This window comes from Salvelinus fontinalis, chromosome 26 (assembly GCF_029448725.1).
Source record: "Salvelinus fontinalis isolate EN_2023a chromosome 26, ASM2944872v1, whole genome shotgun sequence".
Lineage (NCBI taxonomy): Eukaryota > Metazoa > Chordata > Actinopteri > Salmoniformes > Salmonidae > Salvelinus > Salvelinus fontinalis.
The window spans coordinates 11,059,038-11,075,277 of record NC_074690.1 but is presented as its reverse complement, the minus strand read 5'-3'; the positions used below and the strand labels follow the sequence as shown (position 1 = coordinate 11,075,277).

The 16,240-nt window shown below is 42.3% G+C and overlaps 1 protein-coding gene across 2 annotated transcripts in view; it reads right to left on the bottom strand.

Moving 5' to 3' along the window:
- LOC129823644 (glypican-5-like) overlaps positions 1-16,240 on the bottom strand; it is a 275,132-nt gene that overhangs the window by 241,647 nt on the left and 17,245 nt on the right. For both annotated transcript variants that reach the window (XM_055882512.1, XM_055882513.1), the window contains exon 2: positions 13,810-13,971. In XM_055882512.1, the coding sequence (XP_055738487.1) occupies positions 13,810-13,971 (162 nt within the window). The remainder of the gene's footprint in view (positions 1-13,809; positions 13,972-16,240) is intronic.

The following is a 16,240-nucleotide window of genomic DNA, read 5'->3' as shown; positions in this document are numbered from 1 at the left end:
ATCTCGACATAACCTGAAAGGCCACACAGCAAGGAAGAAGCCACTGCTCCAAAAACGCCATAAAAAAGCCAGACTATGGTTTGCAACTGCACATGGGGACAAAGATCGTACTTTTTGGAGAAATGTCCTCTGGTCTGATTAAACAAAAATAGAACTGTTAGGCCATAATGACCATTATTATGTTTGGAGGAAAAGGGGGGAGGCTTGCAAGCCGAAGAACACCATCCCAACCGTGAAGCACGGGGGTGGAAGCATCATGTTGTGGGGGTGCTTTGCTGCATGAGGGACTGGTGCACTTCACAAAACAGGTGGCATCATGAGGGAGGGAAAATGATGTGGGATATATTGAAGCAACATCTCAAGACATCAGTCAGGAAGTTAAAGCTTGGTCGCAAAAGGGTCTTCCAAATGGACAATGACCCCAAGCATACTTCCAAAGTTGTGGCAAAATGGCTTAAGGACAACAAAGTCAAGGTATTGGAGTGGCTATCACAAAGCCCTGACCTCAATCCTATAGAACATCACACCCAACTTATTGTGGGAAGCTTGTGGAAGGCTACCCGAAACGTTTGACCCAAGTTAAACAATTTAAAGGCAATGCTACCAAATACTAATTGAGAGTATGTAAACTTCTGACACACTGGGAATGTGAAGAAAGAAATAAAAGCTGAAATAAATCATAAAGTGGTGATCCTAACTGACCTAAAACAGAGAATTTTTACTAGGATTAAATGTCAGGAATTGTGAAAAACTGAAAAACTGTATTTTCCTAAGGTGTATGTAAACTTCCGAATTCAACTGTATGTTCCTAATTCATGGCATGGTTTCTTTTTAGTCAAATGTTGAATAGACATGCAGACAAATTAATGAATGCAGGAAAAGAGGAATAATAGCCAACCGTCTGTAGTCATAAAAACAGTTAGGCTAAATACATTTATGATATTTTGTTGGGTAACGGATCGGCTCTTGTAACTCATTAAGTGAGTATCTTCAATAATTCATTAATTCATCATGTTAAACCAATAGGACTTAAATTAAATTACACTACCAGGTTCATTTTTCATTATGTTATAATAATCCATGCCTTCTGGGAATGTTATAAAGTCCAAAACTTATGGGTGGAGTTAAAAATTTGGCTGTCAGAAGTATTACAATGGAAATGAACTTTTAATCCGTCTGCCTGCATATTTCAAGACATGGCATTTAAGGGTGCAGTGAGATACCCAATGGGTTGGACTTTCTTGTCAATCATCTTGAAAAAAAGTATACTTAAAAACTGAAAATCAACCAATGTCAGCCTTTAAATGCTTTATTATCCAAATGTTGAAAGTGTCTGTGGGCGACGGAGAGAAACAAAATGGTGCAGTTTGAGGCCATGTGGCGGAGAGTGAAGCGGGCGCAGGAGATGGGGGTGTGAGCAGGTGAGTCTGGACAGGTGTGATGTTGTTAAAAATATCAAATAAAATCTTACAAAAAAAAAGAAATAGAAAAATTACAAGCTTGCAACACGCATCTGGTTACTCATTATGAATAGGATTTTATTTATTTATTTTGTTTACATTCTTCATTGTAACCACAATGCCACAAATAATTGAACACACACACAACATGAGCAGATTAACTTGGTCAAAACATTTCTTATTAAAGACTATGTTGGTACTTATTTATTTTGATCCAAAGCCATGAATGAGTGACTCTCTCAGCTTAATGCTAACAAATATAGCTTTGTGCTGCAAAATATGGCAACCTTTTTCCCCTCCCTATCCTCGCTGGACTCTCATTCAGTTTCTTCTTCACATTAGCAAAGATGGACGTGTTTCAGAAACTCACTTTATATAGAGTGGTTTTCACTCTTTCACACTGTGGTAAATAAAGCCAGTCTGTTATTTTGAATGATTTCTTTCTGTTTTTAGAGGGAGAGAAAACAAAAGCCCCCCGTGCCTGTTTTTTGAAAACTGTCAGTCCACATGTCAAGTGTAATTAAGCCATTGCATTTACCCAAGTTCTCTCTCAACTCCGGGACCACCCGCCAGCTATTTTTTGAGGTACCACTGTAGGTTAATCTGTCTCCCAGGATCTTAGGACACACACACACACATACATGCACCCACACAGACACAGACGAGTTCCCAACTCCAATCATACACAGACGAAGATCAGTTCATTAGCCGGCCTTAACGAGAGACCTTAAAATTGCCTCCCTTTCTGGAAGCTAGCTTTTCTCACCACTACCCACAAACTGACTGCCCTTCCCTGTGCATTCAATTATAATCAAATCACTTTTCCTGTACAAGGAAATATCATATTCATACTGGAGGGATCAATGGTGCCATATAGGTAGGGTGCAGGGTACACACACACCAGGGTTTCCGTTAGCCGGTAATAGCCGGCTTTTGGCCGATAAAACATTTGAAAAGCCAATAAATAAAATAGCTGCAGGCCAGTTTTCCAGGAGAGGAAAAATCCCATTACGAATAATGCATTTTAGCCTATTTAAATACAGTGCCTTGCAAAAGTATTCACCCCCTTGGCGTTGTTCCTATTTTGTTGCATTACAAGCTGTAATGTAAATAGATTTTTATTTGGATATCATGTAATGGACATACACAAAATACTCCAAATTGTGTCCAAGAGTGAAATGAAAAAAAATACTTGTTTAAAAAAATTCTCTAAAATAAATAATGGAAAAGTGGTGCGTGCATACAGTATGTATTCACCCCCTTTGCTATGAAGCCCCTAAATAAGATCTGTGCAACCAATTACCTTCAGAAGTCACATAAATAGTTAAATAAAGTCCTGTGTGCAATCTAAGTGTCACATGATCTGTCACATGATCTCAGTATATATACACCTGTTCTGAAATGCCCCAGAGTCTGCAACACCACCATGCAAGCGGCATGAAGACCAAGGAGCTCTACAAACAGGTCAGGGACAAAGTTGTGGAGAAGTACAGATCACGGTTGGGTTACAAAAAAATATCCAAAACTTTTAACATCCCACGGAGCACCACAACAAACCTGCCAAGAGAGGGCGGCCCACCAAAACTCACGGACCAGGCAAGGAGGGCATTGATCAGAGAGGCAACAAAGAGACCAAAGATAACCCTGAAAGAGCTGCTAAGCTCCACAGCGGAGATTGGAGTATCTGTCCACTTTAAGCCGTACACTCCACAGAGCTGGTGTTTACGAAAGAGTGGCCAGAAAAAAATAAGAGAACATGTTTGGTGTTCGCCAAAAGGCATGTGGGAGACTCCCCAAACATATGGAAGAAGGTACAGTTCAGATGCTGTGGGGATGTTTTTCATCGGCAGGGACTTTAATTCCAGGTTGTAAGGCAACAAAGTAGGAAAAATGCCAAGGTGGGTGAATACTTTCGCAAGCCACTGTACCAGTCGATGTAAATACATTTGAATGGTCGTGATTATCGGGTAAATTTGCGCGTGTACAGTATATTGGTTATGTATCTTATTCATCACACACGTACAGCATGCAGATAGAGAGCCTTTGAGTGTAAAATCTGTCAGACAGCGCGAGACCTGCTGCTACAGCGTCTCAAACAGTAAACATTGGCAACGGAAGACCGGCTTCATCAGCGCGTCACACACCACTTTGCAATGAGCTGGAGGTAGTATGCACTTTGAAAACATAAAATTAATTGTTTGAAACCTGAACGTTTTATTAAAAATGATGCGGTATGTCTCCCGAGTGGCGCAGCAGTCTAAGGCACTAAATCTCAATGCTAGAGGTGTCATTACAGGCCCTGGTTCGATCCTGGTCTGTATCACAACCGGCCGTGATCAGGAGTCCCATAGGGCGGTGCACAACTGGCCCAGCGTCGTCCGGGTTAGGGGAGGGTTTGGCCGGGGTAGGCCGCCATTGTAAATAAGAATTTGTTCTTAACTGACTTGCCTAGTTAACTAAAGGTTCAATAAAAATCTCTTAACTTGCTTCAAAGTAGCTTAGCCAACATCAGACCATGTCTGTGGAGGCAATTATTTTTGATCAACTTTCTTTCATTGTCCAGTAGGCAAAGGCACAATCCTAGTCATCTAGAAACCCATGGTAGTTGTTGCTTATTAGATCTCCCCTCTTTATATATTTCTAAAGTATATTTTCATCTCTGTCACATGAAACTGCTTGCTTGTGCTGTGCGCTTTTGACAATGGTGTTGTCCCGCTAATTGCATTATGGAATGATGATTTGTGGTAGCCTCCTGCCTTGGCACATTGCTGAGCTTATAATGTGAAAAAAAAATAGTTAATCAACATTTTAGGCTAAAGATTAATTGCTTTTGAACTTTTTTTATGTAACATAGGCCTACAGGTTGTCTGAACTTGGGATCTATCGTCCCACAACTGTCCCAGAGTCTGTTTGGAATAGGCTAGTTCTTTCTCGGCAAGCTGACCAATAGAACAGGTCAACTTTTCTACTATGCTGGATAGTAGATTGACATAGTTTTGATGTTCGTTAGTCATCTTGTTGGCTGAGGAAAAGCAAATGTGGACAGTTATTCTAACAAGTTCAAAGTGGGCATCAGAACTCAGTATGAAGGACAGCACATTGTTGCATCCTTGACTTGTATGTTCTATTAATATGAACTATCATCATCTAAATGTGATTTGTGTCATTCTGAGCACCCTGGGTAGACAACCTAATCAGGTTACGCACCCAATGCATATGGATCCGGTAAAGTTTTCAAATGTCCGGTAAATTAAAATGCTGCCAGTCAAATGTCAGGTCCCACATTTACCTAACGGAAACACTGACACACACATACACATAAATAACTTGAATAAACGGACAAATCAATCAACACCTGAAAATGTCATGCCAATACACTTCAGCTAATGATCATTTCACCTGTGTTTTAGATGTATCCATGGTGATGTTGGAGTGTGTAAACAACACACACACTCCTCAACTCAACAACTCATTGGTTGACATGAGTTGCGTCCCAAATGGCACCCTTTTCCCTATATTGTGCACTACTTTTGTCCAGGGCCCTGGTCAGAGGTAGTGCAACACATAGGGAATAGGGTGCCATTTGCGACACAGCTATGGAATTTAGCTGAGTGTCCAGTCCCCATGCCCCTGGCCACTGATACAGGGTCAGCTATGTTGCATCAACTGCATGGATATGGTTAGGGTCTGGGCTAGGGTAATCTGATCACTCACACTCAATCATTATAGACACAGTCAGTCACACACACGTGCACACACACACACACTCTTGCATACTCACACATACAAAATCATGCATATTTTAAACACACACGCACACACACACACACAGTCTTTCCAACCCTACCAGAGTTGATGTAGAGTAAACAAGTGGTTAGTGTGTCTGGACTGGACAGTAATCACTGATGGACTCACAGTGGATTTTCTCCTCTGTCTGGAATGGTGGCTGAAACTCCTTGACCCTCCTGAAACCAGTGCACATTCTTACATAGATACACACGTAGGCCTGTTCTATGATTGTCTGGTCCATCTGCTCCAGCCTGGCTCAGCCAATTAAAGGCTTGAGATTAGTCCAGATCTGATTGGCTGGAGCACTCTGACAAGTCAGGCTGGTCCCCTGTCTACCAAAGCCCCTTCTGGTCTAATCTGGTCCGGCTCAGACTCAGACTGGAAACCTTCCAAATCTGGAACTGGATGAGATGATGAGAGGGGGGAATAACTCTAAATGCACAGCATACCATCTCAGAAACAAGAAGTGAGGTGAAACATTATTATTAATGTTGTAATCTATTCTGATACAGGAGGGTCATAGGTACATAACACACAAGTCTCTTCAATCAGTCTGAAACACACACACACACACACACACACACCACCCACTGGGCACACACTGGTTGAATCAACATTGCTTCCACATCATTTCCACAAAATTATGTTGAACCAATGTGGAATAGACATTGAATCGACGTCTACTCTGTGCCCAGCGGGCACTCTCACCACCCCAAGCCTGTCACCGCTCCACCGTTATGACATAAGTGACTTCATCTGATATTTAAACGCCTCGCTAACAGTCGCTCCCCTACTTGACTTTCTCCACAGCAACGCACATCAAATCTCCACACAGCATGCCAACGGGACTAGTTGTCCTTAGATGGCCCTGAGAACCAAGTCAACTGACATCATCACCATCCCCTTCATCATCATGGCTTCTTTAGTTGTTCCATAGTTGATTAAGTCTATTTCTGTGGAGACATGAGCAGTTGAGCACCTGATGAGAGCTGTTTTATTTTTTCCCGTTGCCCACATACAGGAGCCACTGAGTTAGTGTGATGAATGTATTAGATTTGCATGGAAATCTGTGAAGAACATTGTTCGATAGTTTGACCTAACTTCAGAAGGCTCCAGACATGAGGTAAGCAGGAAGTTATGTTCATAATGACAAATTAATCCATCCGCTAGCTAGATCAGTGGTTCCCAAACTTTTTATAGTCCCGTACCCCTTCAGACATTCAACCTCCAGCTGCGTACCCCCTCTAGCACCAGGGTCAGCACACTCTCAACTGTTGTTTTTTGCCATCCTTGTAAGCCTGTCACACACACTATACGATACATTTTTCACAGAACCGTGCTTCTTCATCTGCATTGCTTGCTGTTTGGGGTTTTAGGCTGGGTTTCTGTACAGCCCTTTGTGACATCGGCTGATGTAAGAAGGACTTCATAAATACATTTGATTGATTTATTAAATATAAGATTGAGTGTGAGTTTTTGTCACAACCCGGCTCGTGGGAAGTGACAAAGAGCTCTTATTGGACCAGGGCACAAATAATAAAAATCAATAATTTTGCTCTTTATTTAACCATCTTACATATAAAACCTTATTTGTTCATCGAAAATGTTGAATAACTCACCACAGGTTAATGAGAAGGGTGTGCTTGAAAGGATGCACATAACTGCAATGTTGGGTTGTTTTGGAGTCTGTCTTATATAATTTTCCACACACAGACTGTGCCTGTATTTAGTTTCATGCAAGTGAGGGCCGAAAATCCACTCTCACATAGGTACGTGGTTGCAAAGGGCATCAGTGTCTTAGCAGCGCGATTTGCCAAGGCAGGATACTCGGGGCGCTGCCCAATCCAGAAATCTGGCGATGGCTTCTGATTAAATTAAATTTTCACAGAACCGCTAGTTGCAATTTCGATGATGTTCTCTTGTTCAAATATCAGTAAGTTGACTGGAGGCAGGGCTTAAAAGGGATAACGAATCCAGTTGTTTCTGTCACCCGTTTCGGGAAAGTACCTGCGTAATTGCACACTCAACTCACTCAGGTGCTTTGCTATTTCACATTTGGCATTGTTCGTAAGCTTGAGTTCATTTGCACACAAAAAAATCATACAACGATGGAAAGACCTGTGTGTTGTGCTTGTTAATGCAGACAGAGAAGAGCTCCAACTTCTTAATCATAGCCTCAATTTTGTCCCTCACATTGAATATAGTTGCGGAGAGTCCCTGTAATCCTAGATTCAGATCCTTCAGGCGAGAAAAAACATCACCCATATAGGCCAGTCGTGTGAGAAACTCGTCATCATGGAAGAGGTCAGACAAGTGAAAATTATAGTCAGGAAAGAAAACTATAACTTCACTAGGGTAGGGGGCAGCATTCGGGATTTTGAATGAAAAGTGTGCCCAAATTAAACTGCCTGCTACTCAGGCCCAGCCGATAGGATCTGCATATAATTAGTAGATTTGGATAGAAAACACTCTAAAGTTTCCAAAACTGTTAAAATATTGTCTGTGAGTATAACAGAACTGATATGGCAGGTGAAAACCCGACGGAAATCCAACCAGGAAGTACTATTATTTTGAAAGACTGTTTTTCCATTGAAAACCTATCCACCATACAAAGACTTAGGACCCAGTTTACGAGCTCTGTGGCTTCCTCTACATGGGACCAGTCTTTAGGCATTGTTTCAGGCTTTTACTCTGAAAAATGAGGGAGATACAGCACTTTCAATCAGTGGCCAGTGGAAATTTCCATTCATCGGCCATGCGCCTGATCGGGAGCGCGCCTTTCTTGTTTCTCCTTTCCTATTTTTTTATTTTATTTATTTTATTTCACCTTTATTTAACCAGGTAGGCAAATTGAGAACACGTTCTCATTTACAATTGTGACCTGGCCAAGATAAAGCAAAGCAGTTCGACACATACAACAACACATAGTTACACATGGAGTAAAACAAACATACAGTCAATAATACAGTGAAAATAAGTCTATATACAATATGAGCAAGTGAGGTGAGATAAGGGAGGTGAAGGCAAACAAAATATATATATAAATAAAAAAATAAAAAAATAATATATATATAAAAAGGCCATGGTGGCGAAGTAAATACAATATAGCAAGTAAAAAAAATAACACTGGAATGGTTGGTTTGCTGTGGAAGAATGTGCAAAGTAGAGATAGAAATAATGGGGTGCAAAGGAGCAAAATAAATAAATACAGTAGGTAAAGAGGTAGTTGTTTGGGCTAAATTATAGATGGGCTATGTACAGGTGCAGTAATCTATGAGCTGCTCTGACAGCTGGTGCTTAAAGCTAGTGAGGGAGATAAGTGTTTCCAGTTTCAGAGATTTTTGTAGTTCGTTCCAGTCATTGGCAGCAGACGAAGCTTTTGTCCGGTTGAAATATTATTGATTATTTATGACAAAAACAACCGGAGGGTTGGTTTTAAACATCGCTTGGCATGTTTCTACTTACTTTTATTGTACTTTTTAAAAACTTTTCGTCTGGACTTAGTGCACGCGCCTTTAGCATTCGGATTACTGGGAGTGCCACCAGATGAAGATCATCAAAGGTAAGTGATTAATTTTAATGCTATTTCTGACTTTTGTGACACTCTCCTTGGCTGGAAAATGGCTGTATGGGTTTCAGTGGCTAGGTGCAGACCTAACATAATCGCAAAGTGTGCTTTCTCCGTAAAGCCTTTTTGAAATCTGACACAGCGGTTGCATTAAGGAGAAGTTTATCTTTATTCGTATGTTTAACACTTGTATCGTTTATCAATGTTCATGATGAGTATTTCTGTAATTTGATGTGGCTCTCTGCACTTTCACCGGATGTTTGTTTGAAACAATGCATTTCTGACCATAGCGCGCCAATGTAAACTGAGATTTTTAATTCATATAAATATGAACTTTATCGAACAAAATATACATGTCTTGTGTAACATGAAGTCCTATGAGTGCCATCTGTGTGAAGATCATCAAAGGTTAGTGATTAATTTTATCTCTATTTCTGCTTTTTGTGGCTCCTCTCTTTGTCTGGAAAAATGGCTGTATGGTTTTCTGTGACTAGGTGCTGACCTAACATAATCGCATGGTGTGCTTTCGCAGTAAACCCTTTTTGAAATCGGACACTGTGGTTGGATTTACAAGAAGTTTATCTTTAAAATGATGGATAATACTTCAACATCTCCTGCACTGCTAAAATGCTACAACAACCTCTGTGTGGTGTACAAGCCTGTGAATAGAATGTGTCTGACTATATGGTGGAAAGACTACTGTATTTATTTCATTTTTACTTTTGCGTTTTACTAAGAAAAGGCTGTATGTTTTTTTATTTAAGTATTATGTGTTCAGGAAATGGAAATGTGTCTAAGCTATAAGAAGTTTGTTAATGGATATCATTTCAGTTTTACTTGGTGTTATCACTGTTAAACACAATGGAGTAAGTAATACTAATTTTAATTATGGGATTTCTGTTGTTTCGAATTTGGCGCCCTGCCATTTCACTGGCTGTTGTCGACGCTAGCGTCCCACTTGTACCAGAGGGGTTAAGCTCATCTCTCAATTTAAAAAAACGTGTCAATACTTTGCCCTTTGATAACCAGAGCACTTCTTTCTGTATGTTGTAAAAGCGTTACATGGTCGCTGCCCATATCATTGCGTAGTTTACACTACTGTTCAAAAGTTTGGGGTCACTTAGAAATGGCCTTGTTTTTGAAAGAACCTAATTTTTGTCCATTCAAATAACGTTGATCAGTCCTCAACTGGCAGCTTCATTAAATAGTACCCGCATAACTCCAGTCTCAATGTCAACAGTGAAGAGGCGACTCCGGGATGCTGGCCTTCTAGGCAGAGTTCCTCTGTCCAGTGTCTGTGTTCTTTTGCCCATCTTAATCTTTTCTTTTTATTGGCCAGTCTGAGATATGGCTTTTTCTTTGCAACTCTGCCTAGAAGCCCAGCATCCCGGAGTCACCTCTTCACTGTTGACGTTGAGACTGGTGTTTTGCGGGTACTATTTAATGAAGCTGCCAGTTGAGGACTTGTGAGGCATCTGTTTCTCAAACTAGACACTCTAATGTACTTGTCTTCTTGCTCAGTTGTGCACCGGGGCCTCTCTCCTCTCCTCTCTCCACTCCTCTTTCTATTCTGGTTAGAGACAGTTTGCACTGTTCTGTGAAGGGAGTAGTACACAGCATTGTACGAGATCTTCAGTTTCTTGACAATTTAATAGCCTTCATTTCTCAGAACAAGAATAGACTGACGAGTTTCAGAAGAAAGTACTTTGTTTCTGCCCATTTTGAGCCTGTAATCGAACCCACAAATGTTGATGCTCCAGATACTCAACTAGGCTAAAAGAAGGGCAGTTTTATTGCTTCTTTAATCATCACAACAGTTTTCAGCTGTCCTAACATAATTGCAAAAGGGTTTTCTAATGATCAATTAGTCTTCTAAAATTATAAACTTGGATTAGCTAACACAACGTGCCATTGGAACACAGGAGTGATGGTTGCTTATAATGGGCCTCTGTACGCCTATGTAGATATTCCATAAAAAATCTGCCGTTTACAGCTACAATTGTCATTTACAAAATTAACAATGTCGACACTGTATTTCTGATCAATTTGAGCCTATTTTAATGGACAAAAAAAATAGATCTTCTTTCAAAAACAAGGACATTTCTAAGTGACCCCAAACCTTTGAACGATAGTGTATGTTTCGGGGGGCTAGGGTATTTCTCCTGTCTTATCCGGTGTCCTGTGTGAATTTAAGTATGCTCCCTCTAATTCTCTCTTTCTCTTTCTCTCTCTCTCTCTCTCGCTCGGAGGACCTGAGCCCTAGGACCATGCCTCAGGACTACCTGGCCTGATGACCACCTGGTCATACAGCTGCTCCAGTTTTAACTGTTCTGCTTGCGGATATGGAACTCTGACCTGTTCACTAGACATGCTACCTTGTCCCGGACCTGCTGTTTTGGACTCTCTTTCTACCGCACCTGCTGTCTCTAACTCTGAATCATCGGCTATGAAAAGCCAACTGACATTTACTCCTGAGGTGCTGACCTGTTGCACCCTCTACAACCACTATGATTATTATTATCTGACCCTGCTAGTCATCTATAAACGTTTTAACATCTTGGCCTAGTTATCATCTCCAACCGGCACAGCCAGAAGAGGACTGGTCACCCCTCATAGCCTGGTTCCTTTCTAGGTTTATTCCAAGGTTCCAGCCTTTCTAGGGAGTTTTTCCTAGCCACCGTGCTTCTACATCTGCATTGCTTGCTGTTTGGGGTTATAGGCTGGGTTTCTGTACAGCACTTTGGGACATCAGCTGATGTAAAAAGGGCTTTATAAATACATTTGATTGATTGATTGATTATTAAAGCAGAAAAAACACGAAGGTTCAGGGGCCTTGCTTTAATAAAGTTAACCATTTTCACTGTAGTATCCAAAACGTCTTTCAAGCTGTCCGGCATTCCCTTGGCAGCAAGAGCCTCTCGGTGGATGCTGCAGTGTACCCAAGTGGTGTCGGGAGCAACTGCTTGCACGCACGTTACCACTCCACCATGTATCCCTGTCATAGATTTTGCGCCATCAGTACCAATACCAACATGAGCAGCAGCTACGTTTGGCTACATACGGTCCGTTAGTGGAATTCCAGCGAGAGAGTAACGGTTAATATAATTAGATGTTAATTATTTGACTAGGCTACCTGTATTTGACATTGTGTTGTTATTTCGCTGAACACTAGATGGTTTAATTTTATTTTTGGCAGAGAAACGAGGCGACTCAGGCGAGAAAAAAACCTCACCCAAATGTATAACCCTGTTGGACAATATAAATGGACTGGGAATACCTGCACTAGACTACTGTACTGAGACCTTTGTTCTCACTGTGACAAACTATTCATATCCATGGCTGGAATTGAGGAGAAGTACAGTATACAGTATATATCATGAATGCACATTTCCATATTGCAGTCCAACGACCATTTGCATCCATAAAACAATCATAAAACAATACTGTCCAGCATAATGCCTATGTACACAGTACATTGTCGTATAAAACAAATTGCATGGTTCACAAATTCCTTCAACAGCAAAAACATTCAGAACCTCTCACGAGCAGACTCTGCGGGATAGCATTGGAGGTTGGGAGAAAAAATCTGTCCGTTTAGAAAATGTGGGAATTTTAAATAACATTGCAATTACCAGTCACCCTGATCGGAGAAGACAAGGCAGGGGGTGCTGGGCCGGTGCCTGGCCTCGCTTGGCCCAGTAAAAGCCCCTCTGGCAGCCGAACCAGCCGGAGCTGGACCAGTCAGACCTGCCAACCATCCATCCACTGCTGCCCTCAGATAGAAAGAGCCAAGCAGGCAGAAAGTGGCACAGCGGACAGACTTCCGCCCATAAACTATAGCAGGCCAGAGGTTCCAAGTGGGGCCTGTGTGCAGTGCAGTCTATACCCTCGCTAGTCTTCATGCTCCCTCTGCCTCTCCACAATACAGCTAACTGCCAACAATACATACCCCCCACCCTCTCTACCCTCCATACTCACTCAACAACCCAGCTACTGCCAACCCTCCTTACCTACCCTCCCTAGCCAACCCTCTCTACCTACCCTCCCTAGTCTACCTTCCCTAGTCTACCCTCTCCACAACCCAGCTACTGCCAACCCTCCCTACCTACCCTCCCTAGTCTACCCTCTCCACAACCCAGCTACTGCCAACCCTCCCTACCTACCCTCCCTAGTCTACCCTCCCTAGTCTACCCTCTCCACAACCCAGCTACTGCCAACCCTCAATACCTACGTACCCTAGTCTACCCTCTCCACAACCCAGCTACTGCCAACCCTCCCTACCTACCCTCCCTAGTCTACCTTCCCTAGTCTACCCTCTCCACAACCCAGCTACTGCCAACCCTACCTACCTACCCTCCCTAGTCTACCCTCACCACAACACAGCTACTGCCAACCCTCCCTACCTACGCTCCCTAGTCTACCCTCTCCACAACCCAGCTACTGCCAACCATACCTACCTACCCTCCCTAGTCTACCTTCCCTAGTCTACCCTCTCCACAACCCAGCTACTGCCAACACTACCTACCTACCCTCCCTAGTCTACCCTCACCACAACACAGCTACTGCCAACCCTCCCTACCTACGCTCCCTAGTCTACCCTCTCCACAACCCAGCTACTGCCAAAACCACTGAGGGGAACAGAAGATAGCTGTGCCCTCGTGACCAAATAACTAGCAAAACAAATAAGCGTGTTTGGTTTTCCACTGTTTTAGTTGGTGGTAAATAAGGACAAGTTCAACTGTATGTCAGCAAAGATCTACGTTCACAGGCCTCACTCAAGTACTATGAAGTGGCTTCCTCTCGTATGTTCCATTCCCTTTCTTGTGGATCAGGACATTGAAGTTTTGGCCAAATTGGCCCAAAAGTACCAGTTTTCAAAACAGAAAGAGTTCCTTTATCTCCATGTTTTTGGTTGAAATCCCTTACCTGTCCTACTAACACTATTCACTACAAGCCCTTCCCATCGCACCTCTCCCCTGGCCCTCTTCTTACCCTGGAAGGCGGTAGCATGGCCGGAGATGAGGTACTTCAGCTCGAAGCTGTAGGAGCGGACATCCTGGAGGGTCTCTCGTCTCACCGCCACCTGGTAGCTCTCCTCCATCTTGCGGGTGCAGCAGGACGGGCCCTGGTGCTTACACACCAACAGCTCCACATCTGATGGGACAGAGGGAGAGGGAGACAGAACAGGTTTAGGCGTATATTTGATTCATTTATTTATTTTATTTCAGTGTCATACACCAATTGGTGCCCAGCCTGTATGGGCTTATAAGAAACAATTTCTTTAAGTACGTGTAGACAAACACAAATATATATATGTACGTAGGGGGTATATATACATACAGTGCCTTCGGAAAGTATTCAGACCCCTTGACTTTTTCCACATTTTGTTACGTTACACCCTTATTCTAAAATGTATTAAATAAAAATGCTCCATCATCAATCTACACTCAATACCCCATAATGACAAAGCAAAAACTGTTTTTTAGAAGTTGTTGCTAATTTATGTTTTAGAAAAAATAAATTGCTATGAGACTTGAAATTGAGCTCAGGTGCATCCTGTTTCCATTGATCATCCTTGAGATGTTTCTACAACTTGATTGGAGTCCACCTGTGGTAAATTCAATTGATTGGACATCATTTGGAAAGGCACACACCTGTCTAGATAAGGTCCCACAGTTGACAGCGCAGGTCAGAGCAAAAACCAAGACATGAGGTCAAAGGAATTGTCCGTAGAGCTCCGAGACAGGATTGTGTCGAGGCACAGATCTGGGGAAGGGTACCAAAACATTTCTGCAGTATTGAAGGTCCCCAAGAACACAGTTGTCTCCATCATTCTTAAATGGATGAAGTTTGGAACGACCATGACTTCCTAGAGCTGGCCGACCGGCCAAACTGAGTAATCGGGGGAGAAGGGCCTTGGTCAGGGAGGTGACAAAGAACCCGATGGTCAATCTGACAGAGCTCCAGAGTTCCTCTGTGGAGATGGGAGAACCTTCCAGAAGGACAACCATCTCTGCAGCACTCCATCACTCAAGCATTTATGGTAGAGTGGCCAGATGGAATTCACTCCTCAGTATAAGGCACAAGACAGCCTGCTTTGAGTTTGCCAAAAGGCACCTAAACACTCTCAGACCATGATAAACAAGATTCTCTGGTCTGACGAAGATTGAACTCTTTGGCCTGAATGCCAAGCGTCACGTCTGGAGGAAACCTGGCTACATCCCGACGGTGAAGCATGGTGGTGGCAGCATCATGCTGTGGGGATGTCTTTCAGCAGCAGGAACTGGGAGACTAGTCAGGATCGAGGGAAAGACGAACGGAGCAAAGTACAGAGAGATCCTTGATGAAAACCTGCTCCAGAGCGCTCAGGACCTCAGACTGGGGCGAAGGTTCACCTTCCAACAGGACAACGACCCTAAGCACACAGCCAAGACAATACAGGTGTGGCTTCGGGACACGTCGTTGAATGTCCTTGAGTGGCCCAGCCAGAGCCCGGACTTGAGTCCGAACTAGCATCTCTGGAGAGACCTGACAATAGCTGTGCAGCAACACTCCCCATCCAACCTGACAGAGCTTGAGAGGATCTGCAGAGAAGAATGGGAGAAACTCCCCAAATACAGGTGTGCCAAGCTTGTAGCATCATACCCAAGAAGACTTGAGGCTGTAATCAAAGGTGCTTCAACAAAGTACTGAGTAAAGGGTCTGAATACTTATATAAATGTGATATTTCTAAAAACCTGTTTTCGCTTTGTCATTATGGGGTATTGTGTGTAGATGGATGAGGGGAAAAAACTATGTAATCAATTTTAGAATAAAGCCTTAACGTAACAAAATGTGGAGAAAGTCAAGGTTTCTGAATACTTTCCGAAGGCACTGTATCTGTTTTACCGTTTAGAAATGAATGCACTTTATGTATCTAGTTCCCCTATTTGAAGGTGTCATAAGTATAAGGACAAATTCATTTATAGTGTATTATATTTAAGAAAAAGTTAAGTATTTGGTCCCATATTCCTAGCACACAATGACTACACTGACTTGCCTAGTTAAATTAAGGTATAATAAAAATATATAAATAAATCTCTACAAACTCGTTGGATGCATTTGCAGGTTGTTTTGGTTGTGTTTCGGATAGTGTTGTGCACAATTATGTCTGCATTTAACCGCATTTCTGTGATTCAGAGGGGTTGGGATAAATACGGGAGACACATTTCTGTGATTCAGAGGGGTTGGGATAAATACGGGAGACACATTTCGGCTGAATGCATCCAGTTGTACAACTGACTAGGTATCCCCGTTTCTCTTTCCAAATAGAAATAAATGGTAAGTTATGTATTGAGTCATTTTGGAGTCACTTTTATTGTAAATAAGAAAATGAATATGATTCTGAACACTTTTACATTAATGTGGGTGCGACCATGATTTC